General features: G+C 47.5%; 1 protein-coding gene across 2 annotated transcripts in view; it reads right to left on the bottom strand.

Annotated features, from left to right (window-relative positions):
* Window positions 1-1617: 1617 nt before the first annotated feature.
* The window catches only part of PARVG (parvin gamma), a 41624-nt gene continuing 18171 nt past the window's right edge, over window positions 1618-25070 (bottom strand). The window contains exons 11-13 of one of the 2 annotated variants that reach the window (XM_023734610.1): window positions 24520-24621; window positions 18552-18624; window positions 1618-1940 (exon numbers count right to left, since the gene is read on the bottom strand). In XM_023734610.1, coding sequence (XP_023590378.1) covers window positions 1810-1940; window positions 18552-18624; window positions 24520-24621 — 306 coding nt within the window. In that variant the 3' untranslated portion in view covers window positions 1618-1809. Of the gene's footprint in view, window positions 1941-15139; window positions 17999-18551; window positions 18625-24519; window positions 24622-25070 lie in introns of those variants that run through there. The other variant, XM_004379997.2, reaches the window with a different exon arrangement.

The raw sequence follows: 25070 nt of genomic DNA, 5'->3' as shown, positions 1-25070 counted from the left end.
CTCTCCGCCTTTTTCTATACATACTAAAGGAAACAAGTGTAATCCGTCATATTGTGCCTGCGTGCCACGCTAAGATGTGCCATCTATGGTGTTTGTGTGCACTTCCTCGTGAGAGACTGTGGAAAGGTTCTCCTCCCTTTGCTCAGGGAGCTTAGTTGGAGGTACACACCTCCTTGCTCCTTGCGTGTGCCCTTGCAATAAACGTCCTTCTATTTCCTCACCTTGGTGTACTTTCATTGACTCAAAGCTGTACCGTCTGGGACGTACATTTAGGTAACACTAGGACATTCCATGTCAGAACCGGCCGCCATGTTCTGAGAAGCCTGAGCCACATGGAGAGGCCACAGAGGGGTCAGGCGCCCCAGCCAGACCCAGCCCAGGAGCTGAACCTAGGCATGAAGACGGCTCCAGGTGATTTCAGTCCTGGCCGTCCACCACCTCCAGCCGCCAGCGTTTCCTACCGGATTTAGTACCCTGGTGCTGCTGTAACATAATACCATGGAGTGGGGGCTTTAAAGAACAGAAATGTACTATCTCCCTGTTCTGCAGGCCAGATGCCTGAATTCAGGGCGTTGGCAGCACCATGCTCCCCGTCTGCTCTGGGGAAGACCCTTCCTTGTCTCTGGTAACCCTGGGCATTTCTGGGCGTTCCTCGGCCTTTCGACTCAATTTCACCTGGCATCTGTCTTCCCCCTGGGCGGCTCCAGCTCCGTGTCTGTTCTACTCTTTTATAAGACACTATTCAAGAGATTAGGACCCATCCTACTCTGGTATGGCCTTGTTAACTGTCCCCCCACTTTTCCCGTCTCCTCTCCATGGGCCAGCCACAGCGTGCTGTTTGTATCTCAGACGAGACAGATAGTCCTCCATCCCTGCATCTCTATACAAACGGAGATGTGAAAGGTGAATAAAGAGGGGCTGTGAGTTTCAAGAAAAACTAGGGCGAGCCTGTTTCTCTGTGGTCTAGAGGCACGGTTCTGAAAACCGGACTGCATATTAGAATCAGCTGGCAGGGATTCAACCTCCCAGCACCCAAACCCACCCAGACCAGGTAAGTCGGACTCCTGCAGGTGGGACCCTAAAGCTCCTCAGGTGAGCCAGTGTGCGGCCAGGTGGAGACCCACTGCTCCAGAGCCTGCGACTCAGGTGTGGTCCACACACTAGCAGCGCCTGCGTCACCTGGGAGCTTGTTAGAAATGTGGAACCGCAGTCCCTGACTCCCCTCCCCCACCCCACCAGGTCAGAGCCTGTATTTTAATAAGATCCCCAGATGAGCCACCTGCATAGTCGGGTTTGAACAGTATCTGCGAGAACAGCGTGCCTGGTACTTCTGCAGTCCAAGGGGGCTCTGGGTGTTACCTGTTACCACTTACTCATGATATGATTTGCCCATCCTCAAATGCCTCGGAGTGGTGTTGGACATCAGCTGGGTGGGCCTGTCTGGCCCTCACAGCCCAGGTTTTGCTGCTTAGAGCAGATAGGATGGGGAATAGGGTTTGGGGCTCAGGGAGGTCTGAACTAGGCACCTAGCCCACAGGTGCTGCACCCGGCCATCCCACCTTGCCTGTGGGATACTGTAACCCTGTGTGACTCCTCACAAGGTGGGCTCCCCTGCCTCTGCACACACGCCTCAGGGACGGGGTGCTCACTCCTCTCCGGCAGCTTCTGACATCCTCGCTGGCGCTGACATTAGGAAGCTCTGTGGACGCTACACAGAATCGGCCTCCTAAGCCCTGGCCGACGGCGCCGGGCGCCTCTGCCTCCTGTCTCCATCTCAGGCTGTTAGCTCCTCCGCACCTGGCTCTTGCTTCACTCGGGTCCCGGGGCCTCAGCACTGCCACCTTGGCCGCTCTGCGTCCCAGGTGCTGTCTTACAGAACAGGCAGGGCTGGCTCTTCCGGAAGATGCCATCTCTCCAGCACAGCTCACACGAATCTTGTCCTTGGGAAGAAACCACCCAAAACCTTTTTGCTGGTGGAACATACTGCCGGAGGCTATTTATGGATCAGTGTAAATCCACCACTCCCATTATTCTCAGTGGATCAGGGAATGGGGCGGGAGACAGGGTCACAGCACAAGGCCTGATCCCTGCAGAGAACCAGAATGAAGGCAGGAAGGAAAGGGGAGGGGGAAGCAGAGGCAGCTGGGCTGGGTGCTGGGGAGGCTTGGTGGGGAGGAGAGAGGGCAGGAGAGGACACGGGGGTAGCATACGCCTCCACGTGGAGACTCGGTGATATGGATAGAATTGTGTTCCTCAAAAACTTGGGTTGTAAATTTTAACTCCTATACCTGTGGGTACAGAGCCCAGGTGGCACAGTGGTTAAGAACTACGGCGAGCTACGGCTGCTAACCCAAAGGTCGGCAGTTTGAATCCAGCCGCTCCTTGGAAACCCTATAGGGCAGTTCTACTCTGTCCCTTCTATAGGGTCACTGTGAGCTGGAATCGACTCCATGGCAGCGGGTTTGGTTTGGTTTATATGTATATATATACCTGTGGCTGTAATCCATTTGGGAATGTGTTCTCTTTGTTATGCTAATGAGGCAGTAATACAGTATTAGGGTAAGGTGTGTCTTAAATCAATCTCTTTTGAGATACAAAAGAGCGGATTAGGCACAAAGAAGCGAGCAGAGGTGGGACGGGAATGCCAAGCCACATGAAGATCACCACGAAGCTGAAAAGACAAGGACCTTCCCCCAGAGCCAACAGAGAAAGAAAGCCTTCCTCTAGAGCTCGCACCCTGATTTCAGACTCCCAGCCTCCTAAACTGTGAGAAAAATAAACGTCCGTTTGTTAAAGCCACCAACTTGCAGTATTTCAGTTACAGCAGTGCTAGATTACTAAGACATGCAGGAAGGAGCAGAGATGGAGAGAATTTTAAATATACTTCATTGCTTATTAAAAATCTACTGTGTCCTACCAGAAGGAACCCTGGTGGCAAAATGGTTAAGCGTTCGTCTGCTAGCTGAAAGGTCGGTAGTTCAAACCCACCCAGCGGCTCCACAGGAGAAAGACCCAGCGATCTGCTTCCATAGAGATTACAGCCCAGGAAACCGTATGGGACAGTTCTACTCTGTCATATAAGGTCCCTATGAGTTGGAATCAACTCAGCACACAACAGCAGCAATGTGCTACCAGAGAATGAACCCCCATTTTCCACAGTATAGCAGACTAATTCATTGAGCAAGTTTCCCACTGCAAAGCAAAGGGAGAATATATATATATATATATCTGTGTGTGTGGGTGTATAAATATGCATTTTCGTATAGATATGCACATATACCTACATATATATGTATTAAAATACCTCACTCTGAGCTCTCAAGAGCAAGGAACACCCTCACAATCCAAGAAAATAAAAATGAATGTAGCTATCCCAAGAGGTAAGCAGTTGACAAAGCTGGCTTTGCCCAGGGGACGTCTGCCAAGACTGGCCACCTAATCTTCCTTTGTCATGGCCACATATGGCTCTGGGGATGGGAGAGAAGCCTAGGGCCCACCCAACATGGGAAGTAAGATAGGCAGCCTCCATAAAGTTGGGATTTCCCAGAGGGCTATGCTTTCACTGATAGAGTAAGCTAAAGAGGGCGGGGGAAGCTGAAGAAGGGGAAAGCAAGGACACTTGCCTTTATCAATCTTGACACTGGATGAAAAGGAAAAAAAAAAAACTCCCCTGAAAATTCATAATCACAAATCGGCATGAATGTGGGTTTTACACTAGCTGTGTGGACCACAAAGAATTTATTTTAAAGGGGGCCAGATTGGAGGGACCCTAGGTATTCAGCAGAAACAGCTGAAAATTATCTCTGGAGGTGCCCATTTTCATGAAGAATCACTAATGATTAAGTTGAAAGGACCACAGTCAAAATTCACAAAAGACACACAAAGAAAAAGAGCACCATGAGCAACAGACAGCAGAGTCCGACTGCAAAGACAGGCTTTGGGTATTCAGGTCATTAGACACAGAACTGAAGACACACAAGGAAAAAGAGCACCATGAGCAACAGACAGCAGAGTCCAACTGCAAAGACAGGCTTTGACTATTCGGGTCATTAGACACAGAACTGAAAGTAAAGATGAATCATGGTGTAAATAATTTTTAAAGAGATATGAATAAAGAACAAGGACTATAAAATGATCAAAAATTTTGAAAAATAGACTTTCTAGAAATGAAAAAAGAAGTAATTGAAATAAAATGAACAGATTAAACAGCAGAGTGGATGCAGCCATTTCTGTCAAAGTGCCACCAGCCACTGTAACAAACAGTAACGTGGGTAGGAATTCAAACATTTCCTATCCATTTTCCTGGTTGGTAGGCAGCTCTCCTCCCAGCGGCAACTCCATCTTTCGATTCCATCATCCCTAATACATGGCTTCCAAGGTGGCCATACTTGTCCGCCTCAACCAGCCATCAAGAAGCATGGAGGGTCATACAGAGAGGTTTGGGGACTGGGGCTGCCAACGGTGCACCTCACCCCCATTCACATATCATTGACCAGGACTCAGGAAACATGCCACGTCAAACTGCAAAGGAGGCTGGGAAATGTAGTCTGACTATGTGCCCAGGAAGAAGAGGAAGTAGGTTTGGTGAGCTGCCGCCATCTTGGCTACCGCAGCTAACATACGCTCTCTCTAAGATGCGGGCAGGGATGGATTACCCACGGGCTTACTTGTGCTTACTTACTAATCTGTACTGCACAATTTCACCTGTTTTTCACCACGTCTTTGATGTAAACCCATGTGAAATTGTTCACAGCAGATTAGTAAGTAAACACAAGTAAGCATGTGTGTACCTTGCTTACTGGTTAATCCACCTCTGGATGCAGGCCCACATGTAAAGTGCTCCAAAGAAAGGCGAGGGTCCAGCAAATGCTAGCTGTGCCTACTGTTTAACTGAAAGTACTTTTCAAACCTCTAACCAGTTACCATCAAGCTGATTCCAACTCATGGCAAGCCCATGTATATCAGAGTAGAACTGAGCTACATAGGGTTTTTAACGGCTGATCTTTCTCCCAAGGCACCTCTTGGTGGACTTGAACCTCCAACATTTTAGTTAGCCACTGAGTACGTTGACTGTACCACCCAGGGACACCCTTACCCATCATTATTTCGGTTAATTCTTGTTACTCCTACCCTGGGGTTAAGCTAAGCAGGTAGGATCATTCTCATTTTGCAGATAAGAAAACTCAGGCTCAGAGAGGGACAGTAACTTGCCCAAGACCACACAGTTGCTAAGAGGCCCAGCTAGGGTTGGTGTCACCCAATGGGTAAATCATGGTATCACTTCCCACGGACCTCCTCCCGTACCAAACTATACAGAATCCTTAGTACTGTTTTTTGTAGTAATGTTACTCATAAATTATAATTCCATTTATCACTCCTTCTTTTCCTTTAATTACTACTTCACTGTCAAAAAAGTTATTGATACAGGTTCGCAAATACTAATTACCACAATATTGTAGTTAAAACACCAGAAAATTTGACAAAACCAGCGACTATAAAAATACCAGCAACAACGAAGACAGCAGCGCGTGCTTGTAGAGCGTTCAAGACAAAACCACGTGATTCAAAGCTTCCTTGTACTTGGGTAACAATCACAGCTGACCGCAGCGCATTAGAAGGGTCAAAAAGTACATTAGCATAGAGTTTAACTTTGTAGGTATATTGATGCACGTAAGCTGGGCTTACAAAAAATGTTTTTGTTGTTATAACTAACTACAGGGATACTTCTATAAAAAATAATAAATTTCTGCTGAAACACTGCACAAAAATTTTATGGACAGTCATTTTGGTGTCACCTCCTCTGACAGTGTCACCTGGTACGGTCTGCACGCCCTGCACCCTCCTAGTGACACCACTGCCTCCCACAAAGTCACACAGCTGCTCCTCATCATGCACAAGCCAATTGTTGGCCACCCCCGGCCCACCATCAGATCTTTCTGGGACAGTCCTATTGCGCATTCTCCCACCAGCCAGGCTTCCTAGTGTCTGTTGCCCCATCTCAACCCAGGCCCCACTGACCGAGGGGCCCAGGCTGCTCTCCGGGTTAGTACCTGCAGCGGGAGTGGACCCTGTGAGCTCTGGGGTGAACAGATCTGTGATGCCCCTCTACCCACTTCTGCCCAAGTCTCACGAGGAAAGGAGGCGCCGTGTTGGCAGGAACTAGGGTGGGGGGGTGGCAGCTTTGCTCTGCTACCCAAAGAGAGGGGAAGAAACACTTTTCTCTAGACAAGCTGTTCGCTTATCAGCTGACTTTGGTGAAAGAGAAAAAATTGCCTCGCGCCATCTGTTCCCAGAGCGGGGCTGGTGTGTGGGGCCTGGGGCTTCCCGCAGCTCTGGCGGCCAGGCCCAGTTTCAGAATCCAAAACAGCTGCCCCCTGGATTATTTTGGGAAGCAGCTCAACTCCCATGCACGCCAGCCTTCGAAGCATTTCCCATCCCTCGAAGCTGTTTGCACACCCAGCCCTAGGCTGCCAGCTCTTACTTAGGCCCTGGCCGCCTTCCAGTTCAGCCCACTAGAATGATCTTACTCCCAACTTGGGCTTCCACCGGAGCTGGAGTTCTTAGGGCAGAGGGAGAGACAGAGGGTGAGGAAGGTGATGGTGGGATGGGCCAAGAGAAGGGCTCCCTGCACCCCTTCTTCTCAGTCTCCTTTGTGGGAGCCACCTCCTCTACCCACCCCCAAGCAGTAGGGTCCCCCAGGCACCCATCCTTGTTCCACGGCTCACCCCTTCCCCATACCCTCTTTCGGGAGGGATCTCACCCAGGCCTTTTGCGAAAGACAGGTTGTTCAGGTGAGTGGAATGAGGACATCTCAGGCAGAGTCAGAATAGCATCAGAAAGGCCTGGGAAGAGTCCAGGGGCTGCAGGAACAAATCGAGAGCAGTTTGGAAGGGTTGGGACAGAGTAGGAGTTAGAACATGGGCAATACACAGACCGCAACGCCCGCAGTGCCAGAGAACCCAGAATGCCAGAAGCCACCTGGAGGCTGGGAGCTGGCAGTATTTAGAGCAGGATGCTCGTGTGAACAGGATCCCAGAACAGAGAAATCCGGCTGCTGGTGTGGAATTGGGGTGGGGGGACAAAGGCTGGGAGACTGGCTAGGAAGTTATTGCAGCCATCCTGACAGAGGGTGAGGGCTGGACTTGCGGGGCTAGGGGGTGAGATGCGAGGCGGGCATGAGTTTGAGGGGTGAGTAAGGACAGACAGGGCAGGACTGGGGGCTCAGGTGGGGAAGGGAAGCATCCGGAGAGAGTCAGGATGCTGCAGGGTCAGTTAAGGAGATGGGGCGTCAGGAGGCAGGACAGGGTGAGGACCAGGGAAAGTGGTGGGCTGTGACTGGACAGGGTGGGTTTGGAGTGGGCCCCCCAAGGGGAGTTGTGCCCTGAGACGTTAGAAACGAGGGTCTAGAGCTCAGGGCTGGAGCCGGAGCAGAGACTGGAGGGCAGTCCTCAGAGAGAGGTCCTCAGAGACAGGTTCAGTGTTGTAGAAGCAGAAGCAGACCTCACCAGGAAGGCAGGTGGTAAGAGGAGGAAGAGATCCAACACTCTATCTTCCAGGAAGGCAGAGGGAAAGGAGCTGAGGGAACCCAAGCCAGGGTCCCGGAATCCAAGGAAAAGCTGGGTTCAGGGGTGCCTGATGCTGTCGGTGCTGAATGAGGCTGCGGCTGAAATCTCCGCCTGAATCTGGCAATTAGGAGACCTGGTGGTACCGTGATTAAGTGCTTGGCTGCCAACTGGTCAAACCCACTGGTCGCTCCAAGGGAGAAAGATGTGCCAGTCTGCTTTCGTAAAGATTACGCCTTGGAAACACTTTGGGGCAGTTCTACCCTGTCTTACAGGGTCACTATGAGTCGGAATTGACTCAACAGCAGCAGATTTTTTTTTTTTTATATCTTCTGGCCAGGACCCTGGGTGGCACAAACGGTAAGCACTCGACCACTAACCAAAAGGTTGGTGGTTCAAACCCACCCAGCGGTGCCATGGAAGAAAGTCCTGGCAATATGCTTCCAAAAGATCACAGCCTTGAAAACTCTATGGAGCTGTTCACCTCTGCACATTTGGGGTCACCATGAGTTGGAATTGACTCAACAGCAATGGTTTTCTTTTTGTTGTTGTTGTCGTTTTTAATCTGTCAGACACGGGGTCTAGCAGAGTCCAGATATGTCTTCCCACCTTGAACAACCAGCAAAGCAGACACTGGACAACAGGTGGCACAGGAGAGTGGTCCCCGAAAGAAGGGAAGGAGGTAAGGGAAGTCCTGTGAGCACCTCACCTCACTGCCTGGAGACAGTTTCCAGGCTGCAGCGCAGACAGGGAGACCCAAATGCAGCCCAGAACTGACGAGACAGAGTTCAGATTGCCCGAAAACCAAGGCGACTATAATGTGTGGGGCAGAGTACAAGAGAAGAAGAACATGCACAGAGAGCACCCCAAAGATCTGCAGAAGGGTCCCTGTTCTCAACTGAATTGTGTCCCCAGAATATGTGTTCCACTACTCATCTGTCAGTTTGTGGTACTGTGGTGGTTTGCGTGTTGCTGTGATGCTGGAAGCTATGCCACCAGTATTTCAAACACCAGCAGGGTCACCCATGGTGGACAGGTTTCAGCAGAGCTTCCAGACTAAGACAGACTAGGAAGAAGTACCTGGTGGTCTACTTCTGAAAAAATTGGCCAGTGAAAACCTTATGAGTGGCAACAGAACATTGATATAGTGCCAGAAGATGAGCCCCTCAGGTTGGAAGGCACTCAAAAGTAGAGGGTCAACAAAAAAGAGAAGACCCTCAATGAGATAGATTGACACAGTGGCTGCAACGATGGGCTAAAGCATAGCAACAATTGTGAGGATGGTGCGGGACCAGGCAGTGTTTCGTTCTGTCGTACATAGGGTCGCTATGAGACGGACTCCAAAGCACCTAACAACAACGTACCTGTGGATATAATCCCATTTGGGAATAGGGTTTTCCTTGTTATGTTAATGAGGTCATATCAGTGCAGGGCGTGTCTTAAACCCACTCACTTTTAGACACAAAAAGAACAGGTTAGGCGGAGAGAAGCAAGCACAAACGTAGGGAAAGATAGATGCCAGGTGGAGATCGACAAGGAACGCCAAGAAGAATGCCAGAGAAGCTGAGACAAGGACCTTCCCCCAGAGCAGACAGAGAGCCCTCCCCTAGGGCCGGCGCCCTGAATACAGACTCCCAGCCTCCTCAACTGTGAGACAATAAATTTATGTTTGTTAAAGCCAACTACTTGTGGTATTTCTGTTACAGCAGCACGAGGAGACTAAGACAGACCTCTTGAGTCTTTAGTCGAGAACTGGTCCGCACGTGTGTGAGGAAACTTTTCTAGCGTGTTAAGCTGAGAAAAGAACCACAGAAAAGGAGTAAGTAGAACAAACCCTGCAGCTAAACCAGGGCATAGTCTGTGGTCCCACCAGCCAGGGCTGAATGACGTCCTAATTCACAGGATGTGGAAGAGCACTTCGGATGGATATTGCCTCAGTAATGGGGCCCAAGAACCCCAGACTAATGTCTGTTCTGGACCCACCCTCTCAAAGAGTAAAAGTAAGCCTCAAAGTGATCAAACTGGGCAGATACCAAAAATAATTTAAGGCAGGAACTCAAACAGATAGTTGTCCACCAGGGTTCACTGCAGCATTGCTGCCTACAAGAATCCGACTTCAAATGTAAAGACACCGTTTCAAAGTAAAAGGGTAGAAAAAGATATATCATGTTAACACTAAAAGAAAGCTAGAGTGGCTATATTAATACCAGACAAAGTGGGTTTCAGAGGAAGGGTTATTACAAGACACTAAAAGGGTAATTTCCTAATGATTGTTGTTGTAAGATGCCACTGAGTTGGTTCTAATAATGACCCTATGTACAACAGAGCAAAATGCTGCCTATGCCATCCCCACAATAGTAGGTATGTTTGGGCCCATTGTTGCAGCCATTGTGTCAATCCATTTTGTTGAGGGTCTTGCTCTTTTTTGCTCACCCTTTACTTTACCAAGCATGATATCCTTCTCCAAGGGTTGACCCCTCCTAATAACGTGTACAAAGTAAGCAATATGAAGTATTAAAGTTGGAAACAAAGAAGAAGGATCAGTAGTTGGAAAATATGGCCTTGGTGATAGAAATGACGCTGGAGATTGCATGATAGAATTCTGTAAGACCAACGACTTATTCATCAGAAATACCTTTTTTTAACAACATAAATGGCGACTATACACTTGGAATGCATTGCATTGGGCAAATCTGTTGCAAAAGATCTCTTTAAAGTGTTGAAAAGCAAAGATGTCATCTTGAAGACTAAGGTGTGCCTGACCCAAGCCATGGTATTTTCAATCACCTTATATGCATGTGAAAGCTGGAAGATGAATAAGGAAGACCGAAGAAGAATTGATGTCTTCAAATTGTGGGGTTGGAGAAGAACATTGAATATACCATGGACTGCCAGGAGAATGAACAAATCTGTCCTGGAAGAAGTACAACCAGAATGCTCCTTAGAAGCAAGATGGAGAGACTGTGTCTTACATAATTTGGACATGTTATCAGGAGAGACCAGTCCCTGTAGAAGGACATCATGCTTGGTAAAGTGAAGGATCAGTGAAAAAGAGGAAGACCCTCATGAGAAGGATTGACACAGTGGCTGCAACAATGGGCTCAAGCATAACAACGATTGTGAGGATGGCGCAGGACTGGGCAGTGCTTTATTCAGTTGTACATAGGGTTGCTATGAGTCGGAACTGACTCGATGGCACCTAACAACAACAACATACACATGGGCCTCGCCAGATAGACTACACAGGAATCAAATCGACTACATCTGTGGAAAAAGACAATGGAGAAGCTCAATATCATCAGTCAGAACAAAGCCAGGGGCCAACTACGGAACAGACCATCAATTGGTCACTTACAAGTTCAACTGGAAGCTGAAAAAAAATCAAAACAAGTCCACAAGAACCAAAGTAAAACCTTGAATATATCCCACCTGAATTTAGAGATCATCTCAAGAATAGATTTGACATATTGAACACTAATGACCAAAGACCAGAAGAGTTGTTTGATGACATCAAGGACATCATACATAAAGAAAGTAAAAGGTCATTTCCTAATGATAAAGGGGTCATTTGATCAGAAGGACATAATAATCCTACAGACACCTAGACCAATGGGGTAGAATTGAGAACCCAGAAGTAAATCCAGCCATCTATGGGCAGCTGATCTTCAACAAGGGGTCAGCGTCCATACAGTGGGGAAGAAACCATCTATTTAACAAATGGTACTGACAAAACTGGATATCCATTTGCAGAGAAATAAAACAGGATCCTCCCCTCACACCATACACAAAAACTAACTCAAAATGGATCAAAGACCTAAATGTTAAAGCTAAAACTGTAAACTTCCTGGAAGATAACAATGGGACAAAACTATGAAACCTAATATTTTGCAGAAATATCAAACACAATTACACATGCGCAAACAACAGAGCACAAATTAGATAACTGGGACCTCCTAAAAATTAAATACTTATAAAAGACTTTATCAAAGGAGTAAAAAGAGAACTACAGACTGGGAAAAAATCTTTGGGAATGATGTATCTGATAAGGGTCTAATCTCTAAAATATATGGAAAACTTCAACTCAACAACAGAAAAACAAATAATCTAATCAAGAAATGGGCAAAGGACACGAACAGACACTTCACCAAAGAGGACGTTCAGGTGGCCAACAAACACATGAAAAGATGTTGTCATCAGCCATTTAAAAAAAAAAAAAACATTGCCGTCAAGTCAATTTCAACTCATAATGACTCTGTAGGACAGAGTAGAACTCCCCATAGGGTTTCTAAGGAGCAGCTGGTGGATTCGAACTGCCAACCTTTTAGTTAGCACCTGAGCTCTTAACCACTGCACCACCAGGGCTCCATTAACAACAAAAAATTTGCCTTCCAGTTGATTCCGACTCATAGGGCTTCATTAGAGAGATGCAAATCAAAACTACAATGAGATATCCAACCCCTGCGAAAATAGCACTGACCCAAAAAACAGAAAACAACAAATGCTGGTGAGGTTGTGGGGGAGATCGGAACTCTTATACGCTGCTGGTGGGACTATAAAATGTTACAACCACTATGGAAAGCTGCAGCCACTCCCAGAGGTCTCCTTTCAGTGAAATAAGAGATTGACTCATAAAATAAACAATATCACCTGTGAGTACTGTGCTCCTTTAAATAATCATCTATATGAGACCAAATGGTCAGCATTACCCTAAAGCAAAGATGAAAAGGTAAAGGGGGTTGAGGAGAGCAGGGAAACTAGATTAATGGAAACAGAACAAGCAGAATAAATAGAGAATGCTGACACACTGTGAAAAATGTAACCAATGTTACCGAACAATATGTATAGAAATTGTTAAATGGGAACCTAATTTGCTGTGTAAATTTTCACCAAGAACACAATAAAATATTATTTTAAAAAAAGGACGTAATAATCCTAAATGAGTATGTACTTAATAAGAGGTCTTCCATATACATGAAGCAAAAACTGAGAGAACTGAAAGGAGAAATAGGCAAATCTACAGCTATAGTTGAAGATTTCACACCCCTTTCTCAGTAATTGATATAATAGACAGAAAATCAGTAAGGATATAGAAGAGTTGAACAACACAGTCAATCAACTTGATCTAATTGACATTTATAGAATACCCTGCCCAACAACAGCAGAATTCACATTCTCTTCAAGTGCATATAGAACACTGACCAAGATAAACCATAATCCAGGACATAAAACAAGTCACAATGCATTTTAAAGAATGGAAATCACACAAAGTATGTTCTTTGACCACAACAGAACTAATTAGAAACCAATAGCCAAAAGATATCTGGAAAAAGTCCATAATATTTGAAAATTAAATAATACACTTCTAAATAACTTATGGGTCAAAGAGGAAGTCACATGAGACATTAGAAAATATTTTGAACTAAATGAAAATAAAAGCACAACATATCAAAATTTGTGGGATGCAGTCAAAGTCATGCTTAGAAAGACATTTATAGCATTCTTGTTGTTAGGTGCCATCGAGTTGGTTCTGACTCATAGCGCCCCTACATACAACGGAACGAAACACTGCCTGATGCTGTGCCATCCTCACAATCATTGTTATGTTTGAGCCCATTGTTGCAGCCACTGTGTCAGTCCTTCTCATGAGGGTCTTCCTCTTTTTCACTGACCCTGTACTTTACCAAGCATGATGTCCTTCTACAGGGACTGGTCCCTCCTGATAACATATCCAAAGTACGTGGGACAAAGTATTGCCATCCTGGCTTCTAACGATTATTCTGGCTAAACTTCTTCCAAGATAAATTGGTTCATTCTTCTGGTAGTCCATGGGCTATTCGATATTCTTCACCAACACCATAATTCAAATGCACCAACTCTTCTTCCGTCTTCCTTATTCATTGTCCAGTTTTCACATGCATATGAGCCGATTGAAAATACCGTGGTTTGGATCAGACACACTTCAGTCTTCAAGGTGATATCTTTGCTCTTTAACACTTTAAAGAGGTCTTTTGCGGCAGATTTACCCAAAGCAATACTTTGGTTTCTTGACTGCTGCTTCCATGGGCATTGATTGTGGATCCAAGTAAAATGAAATCCTTGACAACTTCAATATTTTCTCCGTTATCATGAAGTTGTTTATTGGTCCAGTTGTGAGGATTTTGTTTTCTTTATGTTGAGGTGTAATCCTTACTGAAGACTGTGGTCTTTGATCTTCATTAGTAAGTGCTTCAAGTCCTCTTCACTTTCAGCAAGCAAGGCTGTCTCATCTGCATATCACAGATTGTTAACGAGTCTTCCCCCAATCCTGATGCCCCGTTCTTCCTCATATAGTCCAGCTGCTCAGATTATTTTCTCAGCATACAGATTGAATAAGTATGGTGAAAGGATACAACCCTGACGCACACCATTCTTGACTTTAAACCACACAGTGTCCCCTTGCTTTGCTCGAACGACTGCCACTTGGTCTACATACGGTTTCCTCATGAGCACAATTAAGTGTTCTGGAATTCCCATTCTTCGCAATGTTATCCATAATTTATTATGACCCACACAGTTTAGTGCCTTGTGTAACCAATGAAACACAGGTAAATGTCTCTCTGGTATTCTCTGGTATATAGCAGTAAATGCTGATATTAGAAAAGAAGAAAATTCTTAAATCAATGATCTTAGTATCAATATTTTTAAGAATACTTTTTTTTCCCCAATATGATCTCGAAATCAACACAACTCCAATCAAAATCTCAGCAGGCTTTTTGGTAGAAAATGACAAACTGATTCTAAAATTTATATGGAAATTAAAAGGAGCTAAATAGCTAAAATAATTTTTAAAAGGAAGAACCAGATTGATGGATTTTACATTACCTGATTTCAAGACTTATTATAAATCTCCAGTAATAAATACAGCATAGTATTAGCATAAGGATAGACCTGTAAACTAATAGAAAGATGAAAAAGTCCAGAAGTAGATCCAAAAATATGATGAATTGATTTTATACAAAGCTGCCAAGTGATTTAATGGGGAAATTGGAAGAGGGTAATCTTTACAGCAAATAGTGCTGGAATAATTGACATCCATATGCAAAAAAGAAAACTTTGATCTTTACCTCACCCCATATATAAAAATTAATTCAAAATTCATCATAGATCTAAATGTAAGAGCTAAAATTATAAAACTTCTAGATAAAAAAATGGGTGAAAGATTTGAACAGGCACTTTTATCAGGAAGATACATTGTTGGTAAAATACATGAAAATATGCTTAGCACAATTAGTCATTAGGGAAATAAAATTAAAACTACTATACATTCTGTTTTTGTTGTTGGTGTGTGCTGTCGAGTTGATTCCAACTCATAGCAACCCTGTAGGACAGAGTAGAACTGCCCCATAGAGTTTCCTAGGCTGTAATCTTTACAAGAGCAGATCACTAAGTCTTTTCTCCTGTGGAGCCGCTGGGTGGGTTCAAACCACTGACCTTTCAGTTATCAGCCAAGTGCTTAACCACTGTGCCACCAAGCCTCCTTCCATACATTCTAGAATGGCTAAAATGTGAAAGATTGATAACATCAAGTGTTGGCAAGGATGTGAAGCAACTGGAACTCTCATACATTAATGGCAGGAATACAAAATGATATGTTCACTTTGGAAAACAAAAGTTTGGCAGTTTCTTATAAAGTGAAACATAACTTATCATCTGACCCAGCCATTTCACTCCTAGATATTTACCCAAGAAAAATGAAAACATATGTCCACACAAAGACTTGATTATGAATGTCCATAGCAACATTGTTCATAAAAACTAAAAATTGGAAAGAAACCAAAAGTCCACCCAGTGAGGAATGCATAAGCAAATTACAGTGTATTCATACAAGTATGTTCTACTCGGAAATAAAAAGGAATGGATTACTGATACCAGGAACAATGTGAATGAATATCAATCACATCAAGCTAAGGGAAAGAAACCAGACACAAAAGTCTTCATAGCGTATGACAAAATTATGAGAAATTCTAGAAAAGGCAAAGCTATGGTGATAGAAAGCACACCAGCAGTTGCCAGGGCCAGGTTGCTAGGAGGTGATGGAAATGTTCAATATCATGATTGTGATGGGAATTACATGATGTATGCGTTTTTCAAAACTCATTGAATTGTACAGTTGAAATGGGTAAATTTTGCTGTTTGTAAATTATTCCTCAATAAAGCTGACACTAAAAATTTAATTTAAAAAAATGTTTTTAATCTGCTGTCAAACTGAGCGAGGGAGAAGGCGTGCAGTGGTGGGGGGCAGAGGCCAGCCTTCCTAAGGGGGTAAGCAGAGGTCCTTTACACGGAGTCTGGGTGTGAGCAGGGTGACAGTGAAGTTGAAGATATGAGGACTTGGGGACTGTTGAAGAGTGCAGGATCCTGCGCCTGTTTAAATGCCCACAAGAAGGAACTAGGAGAGGGAGATGAGAAGTGAGAAGGAGCATCCTGACGGCAGGAGGTACCTGGGCAGGTGAAAGAAGCCAGGCTCCAGGCACAGGGAGGGCATGCCTGGGATAGGAGGAGGGACATTTTCCGGAGGCTCTTCTGTAGAAAATGACAAATTGATTCTAAAAAGTATATGGAAATTAAAAGGACCTATAATCGCCATGACAATTTTTAAAGGGAAGGACAAGATTGGAGGACCTACATTATCTGATTTCAAGACTTATTATATCTCTCCAACAATCAAGACAGGATAAAACATAACAAGATAAAATGGGAACGGTTGCCATCGACGCCGACTCATGGTAACCCCCCACGTGTGTCAGTGTAGAATTGTGCTCCATAGGGTTTTTGATGACTGATTTTTCAGAACTAGATCACCAGGCCTTTCTTCCAAGACACCTCTGGGTGGACCTGAACCTCCATCCTTTCGGTTAGCAGCTGAGTGCTAAGCTGTTTGTACCACCCAGGAACTCCAATCAAGACAGTGTAGTATGGGCATAAAGACAGACAGGCGGGCCAATAGAAGAGAAAAATCTGTCAGGAGTGGGTGTTGGTACAGGCCAAAAGATGCTAGTCCAAAATGGCTAACATAGGGCTTACCCAATGCCTACCTCAATGCTTAGGTTTGCCCTGTGAATCAGGAGGAGAGGGGAGGAGGCAGGCAGGGAGGAGGGAAGCCAGTCCAAATCTCCTCTCCTTCAAATGTCAATTGCAAGGGTGGACCTAATGCCGGATCCCCAGGCTCCAGACATCGCTCCCTGCTAGGCGTCCTCCCAATCTCCACGGCTGGTTGGGCAGAGATGGCCTGGCCCACCCAGGACCCTCTCCAAGGCCACTCCCCAAAGCCAGGCTCACAAACAGTGCCAACCCCAAACTGTGTTCTAGCCATCACGGGATCAGTTGGAGGTGGAGGGTGGAGAGGAGCCTGGGTGGAGTAACAGACAGCAGGCACCAGCCTTGCCCTCCCAGGGATCCCACCTCTGCTCCCCAGCCCCCTCCTGCCTGGTTCCTATCAAACACCAGGTCCTAGGCAGCTCTGCTTCCATCTGGAAATCAGTCCTGAGTGACCACATTCAAGGGGCCTACAGCTCACTTTTCATTTGGAAAATGTGTACAGAAAATGCCACGTCTCACTAGGGAGCAAGACGTGACTCTCGGAGACAGCCTGGGAGATGCTGGAAAGCACTAGCCAACCACTAATCAACCACAAAAGTCCCTTTGTTGTGGCTTTGGAGGAAAAAGTCCTGATCACAGCCCTGGAGGCTGGCCTGGGCCACAGCTCCTTTGGGAAGTCACTGAATCACTTGGGGGCTTGATTTTGGAGCCAGATGGAGCCCCTGCCTCTGGGTGGTGTTTCTGGGGCCTAGCACCCCAAGTGAGAGGCAAGTGGGCTGCAGTCAGCTGAGGTGGGGAGGCCAGGGTCTTGGCCACTAGCTCTGACAGCCAAGAGCCCCGTCCTGCTCCCCAAAGCCACATCCAAAGCCTCTAGTGAGGTCAGCCTCGAGGTTCCTCGGCTGCCTGGGCCCAGGAGGAGCGGCTGAGCAGCTTCCAGGTCCAGCCCCACGAGGAAGGAGAAGCTGAAGAGGAACCAGGGGCCTGAGGGGATTAGCTCATGTTTATGCAGATTTATGACCAAAACTCCTCCCAGAAATGCACTTGTTAAAATAAGCTGAGTAAGGCCAAAAGTTGGCTCAAAACAGATCCAAATCCAGTGGGTTCAATGGAAACAGGAGTCAGCGATGGGGAAGAGGTGTGTGGCAGACATGACGGAGGAGACAGGAGGCCTGAGGGCAGGTGGACCATGGGCACCCAAGCTGGGCCTGGCATCCAGGCTCCAGGGAGCTGCTCTCTGAAGCCTGACGGTTAATTCGGGGCTCCTCGGGGCATCCCATCTGCGCTCTCTTTTAGCTTGTGCCTGTGAAACAGGTTGTAGAGCACTCGCAGCGTGCTCTTTTCATCCTTGTTCACAATGTCTGTGGACCAGAGGGGACAGGCAGCGGGTCAGGACTGGAGGGTGACCAACCGTCCTGGTTTGCATGGGACCAAGGGGTTTCCTGGGTCACGAGACTTTGAGAGCTAAAGCCAGAAGAACCTCTGGCAAACCAGGACAGTGGGTCATGCTAGGCCTGAGTCCCAGGGCCCATCCCAAGACCCTGCCTCCATCCTCCTCCTGTCCCATCTTCCCCTTCACCCCTCTTGGGGACCCCCAGCCATAGCCCCCTAACCCAGCAACTCCTTGAGATCTGGCTTCTCTCTTCTTTACTGGGGATAAGTGATCGTGTAGATGGCACAGGGCCTAGGGTAGTTTACTGGGGTTATTAGACAAGATGGTGCAGGTGGAAGGGATGGGCATAGTGCCCCCCTAATAGGAAAGATCAGCAAACACTCACCATCCCACCCCAGCCAAGCAAGACTGTGCTAACACTTGGCCATTGTCCACGCCCTCGGCTTCACTCTGCCCCATCTCGCCTGGGGCTGGCCTGCCCAGAGAACAGGGCCACAATGCCGCTTCTGGCTTGCACTGACCTTCAGGGTTGATGGGATAGTTGAGCAAGCCTTCATCCTTCAGCAGCTCCAGGGCCAGGGTGACATTGTGTAGCTACAATGACAAGGCCCCGTCAGATGTCAGTAAAATGAGGCACCCTCAGCCCAGGCCCTGGTTCCCAAATGCCAGGCCTGTCTATTTGCATCTGGACCACCAGCTTCCAACCCAAACTCCCACCAAGCTTTATCCCTGAACTTCAACCACAATTCTTCAGGACTTCTCAGAGCCTTGCGTATGTTAGTGTGTCATGAACCCTCAGGACTGTGTGCATTTCCCCGAGGAATTCAACCACAGAACCTGTTGTCCTAGCACCTCTCATTGAACTAGGGTTTTGGAAACGCTCCTTTTATTCATTTATTTAAAAAAGTATTTACTGAGCATTATGATGGTTGATGTTCTGTGTCAAATTGGCTAGGCCATGATTCTCAGTGGTTTGGCAGATCTGATGTAATCATCCTCCATTTTGTGATCTGATGTGAGCAGCCAATCAGTTGAAAGGGGAGTTTCCTTGGGGGTGTGGCCTACATCCAATATATATGGATGTTCTGGCAAAGCTTGCCCTCTCACAATCCTACATCTGACTTGTCATCCTCTGACCTCTGGTTCTTGGGACGTGAGCCAGCAGCCTGCTGTCTGACCTGCAGATTTGGGGTTCGTCAGCCCCTACAACCACATGAGTCAGTGAAGCCTCCAGCCTGACTCCTGACCCACAGATTTGGGACTTGCCAGCCTTCACAACTGCATAAGCCATTTCCTAGAGCTAAATCTCTCTGTATGTATATTTACACATATACGCTTCACTGGTTTTTCTCCCCTAGAGAACACAGCCTCAGACAACTATCTACCACACACAGATCTGCAATGGGGGACAAAACAGACCTGCTCCCTGCCCTCGTGAACTTTATGCTGCAGGAATTGCTGCTACAGACATTGTAAAAATGATCACAGTGGTTTCTATCTGTCACACTTCTGCTCCACAATGCCCAATCTGAACCAAAGGTGGTGTCCCAGGTGTCCTGGCTCCAGCGTTACCCTGTTGTTGGTTGCCACCGAGTCGGCTCTGATTCATGGCGGCCCCACGTGCAACAGAACAAAATGCGGCCTGGTCCCGCACCTTCTTCGTGATTACTGGCATGTCTGAGTCCATTGTTGCAGCCACTGTGTATTCTGAGGGCCTTCCAACCTAAGGGGCTCATCCCCCAGCACTACATCGGACACTATTTTATTGTGATCCATAGGGTTTTTTATTAGCTTATTTTCAGAAGTAGGGGCCTGGGTGGCGCAAGCAGTTTGCAATCGGCTGCTAACCTAAAGGTTGGCGGTTCAAACCCACCAAGTGGCACCACGGAAGAAAGGCCTAGTGATCTACTTCCATAAAGATTACAGCCAGGAAAACCCTATGGAGCTGTTCTATTCCGTAACACATGGGGTTGCCATGAATCAGGGCTGATTTGAGGGCAGCTGCTAACAATAACAACAACAATTTTTGGTAGTAGATCACCAGGCCTTCCTTCCGGGTCTGTTGTAGTCTGGAAGCTCCACTGAAACCCATCCACCCATGGGTAACCCGGCTGGTATTTGTAATACTGGTGGCATAGCTTTCAGCATCATAGCAACACGCAAACCACCACAGTATGGCACGTGGACAGACCAACTAGAGTTACCTAGCCACGCTTTACCCAAAGTATTGTTTCTCCAGCACACGGTTTGAGATGATGAAGGTAAGCCACCATGTTCCATGGAGCCAAGGGCAGGTCTCGCCCCTGGGAGGACAAATCCAGTCCTCCTGGGGAGAAATAATTGCTTGTGGGAGGAAGCTGAAGATCCCACTCAGCTGTTTCTTCGGAACAGCTGATCCCTTCTCTCCCCCACTGCGTCCCTCACTCTTCTGTTCCTGCCACGAATGACAATCTCACGTAAACACCACTGGAAGGAAAGGGCCGATAATGAGAAACGCAATTCCAAACAGCGGCTCTGCCAAGATAACAATCCTGTAGGTGTCCCACTGGTGGACAGGGCTGCATCCCCACCCTCGTCAGCTAATGGCCTCTCAGCACCTTTATTATAGATTCTTGCAGCCGCAGAAATTCACTCTTGGGGTCTGAGTTAGGCAGCTGTGTTACCCCACATCTAAACTGGCTCAGATTTGGAAGCGGGGTCTGAGAGCAGTGGATTCCACAAGCTGGCTCTAAGCAGGGACTTTAGAAGCCTGGACTTTTGTCCCCAGCTTGTAACTGGGGGTTCAGAAGCATGTAAAATATTGAGCACAGGCCTTGTGGTCTCTGTAAGCCCCAGCACCCAAGTGACAAAGAAGGACCCGCATGCCGTCTGAGTCTTGGTTCTGAGTCCTGCCCCAGAGGCTCCTTGGCGTTCTGTCTTGCCCCATTGCCACCCTCCTGCCTTCCCTCCTCTCGCCTCCCACCTCAATCTCCCACCTCAGAATGTGAGATCAGCATCTAGTCTCAGCTTTGACTCCTCCTGAGCTCTTCAGTTGTGATCGTTCCATGGTAGAACTCTCTCCTTCTATGCAGGAGAGCCAAGTTCGATTCCTGGCCAATGTACCTTGAGCGCAGCCACCACTCGTCCATCAGTGGAGGCTTCAACGTGTTACTGAACAGGTTTCAATGGAGCTTCCAGACTAAGACAGACTAGGAAGAAAGGCCTGGCATTCTGCTTCCGAAGATCAGCCATGAAACCCTTTGGGTCACAACAGTCTGATCCCATTGTGCATTGGGTCACCATGAGTTGAGGCCAACTGGACAGTAGCTAACCACAACAAGCAGCCTCAGGCAAGCCTCCTTCTCGCCTGTAGAGAGGCTCACGGCTCTGCTTCTCCCACGGGGCTCCCCAGGAAGGAAATGGAGAAGCAGTGAGCTTTGGAACAGATAAGCCTAACCTCTACCCTCAGCAGCTGTGTGTTCTTGGCCAGATCACTGAACCTCTCTGAATTCATTTCCTCCCATGGAAATGGAGATGGGAAGAGCTCCCAACTCTGGCCTGGTGTGTGGATTTATTAACAAGTTGATCTCCACTGCCTGTGAGAGATCACACCACTGGCCCCAGCTCTGCCCCTCTCCCTGGACCCAACCCTCTGCCCTGCATGTCACTCTGCAGGGCTCTCCCTGTCACCACCAAGGAGGTGGAAGTGACAGCAGGCCAGTTCCAACCCCAGCCTCAAGGCGTTTGGTGTGTTTCCTGGATTCTGCTTGGTCTCTTGTGTCTCTGCCATTGCCAGGAGAAAAATATGCCCAGACTAGTGGCTGGTCCCAGGAGGAGGGCGAGAGACAGGTGACACAGAGTGGATTGCCCCAGCCGAACACAGCCAAGATCACCGTGTCCCCAGCTGGTCCCCAGCTGAATGCTGGAGCCCAGGCAAACCTAGATCAGCTGGGCTCAGCCAACCTGCAGGCCCAGGAGAATCAATGATTGTGGTTGTAAGCCTCTGGTGTTTTGGGTGGGTTGTTATGGGGCATTTCTGTGGCAATAGCTGACCGATACGGTGCCTAGAGAACGGAAGGATCTGTTATGGACTGAATATGTTCCTCTGTAATGGATTGAATTGTGTCCCCCCAAAAATATGTGTCAAGTTGGCTAGTCCTTGATTCCCAGTATTGTGTGACTGTCTACCATTTTGTCATCTGATGTGATTTTCCTATGTGTTGTAAATCCTACCTTTATAATGTTAATGAGGTGGGGTTAGCAGCAGTCGTGTTAATGAGGCAGGACTCAATCTATAAGATTCAGCTGTGTCTTAATCCAATCTCTTTTGAGATATGAAAAAAAAGCAAACAGAGAGACAGCGGGACCTCATACCACCAAGAAAGTAGTACCAGGAGCAGAGTGTGTCCTTTGGACCCAGGGTTCCTGTGCAGAGAAGCTCCCAGACCAGGGGAAGACTGATGAAAAGGACCTTCCTTGAGAGCCGACAGAGAGAGAAAGCCTCTCCCCAGAGCTGATGCCCTGAATTTGGACTTTAGCCTACCAGACTGTGAAAGAATAAATTTCTCTTTGTTAAAGCCATCCACTTGTATTTCTGTTATAGCAGCACTAGATGACTGAGACACCCTCCAAAGTATATGTTGAGGTCCTAATCCCTGTCCCTGTGAATGTGACCCTGTTTGGAAATAGGATTTTCTCTTGTTATGTTAATGAGGTTGCATCAGTGCAGAGTGGGTCCTAAACCTAATCATTACTGAGTCATAAAAAGAGCAGAACAGACACAGAGACACACTCTGGGGAAGACAGACACCAAGGAAAGCCAAGGAACCCCAAGGAACCCCAAGGAACTCCTGGCATTACTGACAAGGAGGGACCCTCCCTTAAAGCTGAGACCCTGATTAGGACATTTAGCCTCCAGAATGGTGGGAAGGTACATTTCTGCTCTTTAAAGCCACCCACTTGAGGTCCTTCTGTGATGGCTGTTGCACCAGGGAACTAAGACAGGGCCCAGGAAGTGTTGGCCACTGTCCCGATTACCACCACGGGAACCACAACACCGCACTGTTTTGGCCCATTTGCTCCTCTCCCAACATCCCAGCTCTTGGGAAGCGGAGCCCTGGATCCATCTTCAAATCAGGAGCACACCTGTCTCCAGGCCAGGTGGAGGTCACACCCACTGAAGACCACAGCCCCATGGTGCAAAGAGGGGAACAGCAGACTGAGGGGTGGAGGCTGCATCCTGGTGTCAGACTTGGCACTAAGCAACCCCTGGGGCCTCAGTTTTCCCTCTGTGAAACGGAGAAACAATCACGGCCCTGCCCCCTCAGGGGTGTGGAGTAAGGATGAAATGGGATAATGGGTGAGGTGAGGCCAGAGCGGAGGGGGACTTCACTACCAAGAAAGAAGAGCTAGGAGTGGGGCACGTCCTTTGGACCTGGGATCCCTGCGCTGAGAACCTCCTAGATGCAGGAGACAGAGAGAGAGGGCTGTAACACCAAAGACGGCAAGAGATGGTGAGAAGCAGCAGCAGAGAAACAGCAGCAGAGGCAGCAGAACCAGGAGACCGGCAGGAGACGGTGCAGTGGGCTTCCTGGCCCACAGAACAAGAAAGCTGAGCGCCTTCGGGCAGGAGGCTTCCTGGAAGAGTGGGGTGCCTCCGGGCTCTTACTGGCAGAGCTAAGAGCTTTGTAACACTTGCCTAAGCAGGGCAGGGGCCAGGCCAAGGGGCCGAGAGGCCTAGGGCCAGAAACAGGTCTGCCTGTGGGCATGGCTGAGAAGAGGCTGTCCTGATGGAAGATCTGTATCCTGAGTCATTCCTGATCCTGAATTGTAACCTGTTACTTCCCTAATAAACCGTAATTGTAAATATGGTCTGTGAGTTCTGTGTGGCCATTGCTACAAATTACCAAACACAGCAGAGAAGTAGAGAGTGCCACGGGAGGGACAGCTGGTGTCAGAATTGGTAGAAAGGTTGGAGAGAGGAAGGTATGTCTGACCTCCACCTCATAGCAATCAGCCATGGACTGTTTATGCTGATAATGATTCTCCTCCCTCTTTGTGAAGTTAGAGAAGGAGGTCAGATGACACTGTCACCGTGCCATTTTTACAGCTGGGTGGGTGGATGGGCCAGTGGGTGGACGGGTGAATGGGTGAGCAGGAGGGTAGGTGGACGGACAGACAGGTGGACAAATAAACTTGCCCCTCACCCTTCACTTCACCTGGAAGTGAATGCATCAAGGCTGTTCATGGCAACTCCAGAGTACTGCGTAATGCAAACAGTTAACGAGCTTGGTTTCTAACTGAAAAGTGGGAAGTTTGAGTTCACCCAGAGGCACCCCAGAAGAAAGGCCTGGCAATCTCCTTCCAAAAACTCAGCCATTGACAACTCTTCAACTCTGTCATACATGGGGTCGCCAGGAGTCAGAATCAACTCAACAGCATATGATTTTTCATGCCAGTTCCACAGACTTGTCTGCTCTGGAGGCAGATAATCATCTTTGGCAAACTTACCATTTCCGCAGGAGAGCTGGGAGTTAGGTAGAATTCCTTCAGGTGCAGGAAGAAGCCTCCCAGCTGTCCAATCAGCAAGAGTAAGATGACCCCATCTGCAAACTACAAAGGGAGGAGCAGCAGTCAGGCCGGCCAGAGGGTGCCCGCTCTGCCGTTACAGGCTGTATGGCCCTAAGAAAGATGTACGACCTCTCTGAGCCTCAGGTTCCTTTCTGAGAAGCAGAAGCAATATTCCCGACCTGGCGGCATTATTGTAAACAGCAGCAGGTATAATGCAGTTATCGGCTGCCTGGTACGTAGTACATGCTCAATAAACAAGAGCCATTTTAAAATTTGTTCTGAAATAGCCTCATATTACTTTTTAAACCACAGACCTTTCCAGGATCCGGAGAAACACAGGCAAAAAGAGAGGTAAGTGTAAGGTTATCCTTTGGGAAAAGGCAGAGAAGAGCAGGCCAGGCTCATTTTGCCGGCTGCCACATTAATATTTCTGTCTGTTCTCTCTGTTTGCAGAGAAAGCCGCCGTCCTGCCACCAGTGTGCGATATGCTA

Source organism: Trichechus manatus, unplaced genomic scaffold, assembly GCF_000243295.1.
Source record: "Trichechus manatus latirostris isolate Lorelei unplaced genomic scaffold, TriManLat1.0 scaffold00069, whole genome shotgun sequence".
Taxonomy (NCBI): Eukaryota; Metazoa; Chordata; class Mammalia; order Sirenia; family Trichechidae; genus Trichechus; species Trichechus manatus.
Note: the sequence above shows the minus strand (reverse complement) of the source record. Positions and strands in the feature narration are given on the sequence as shown.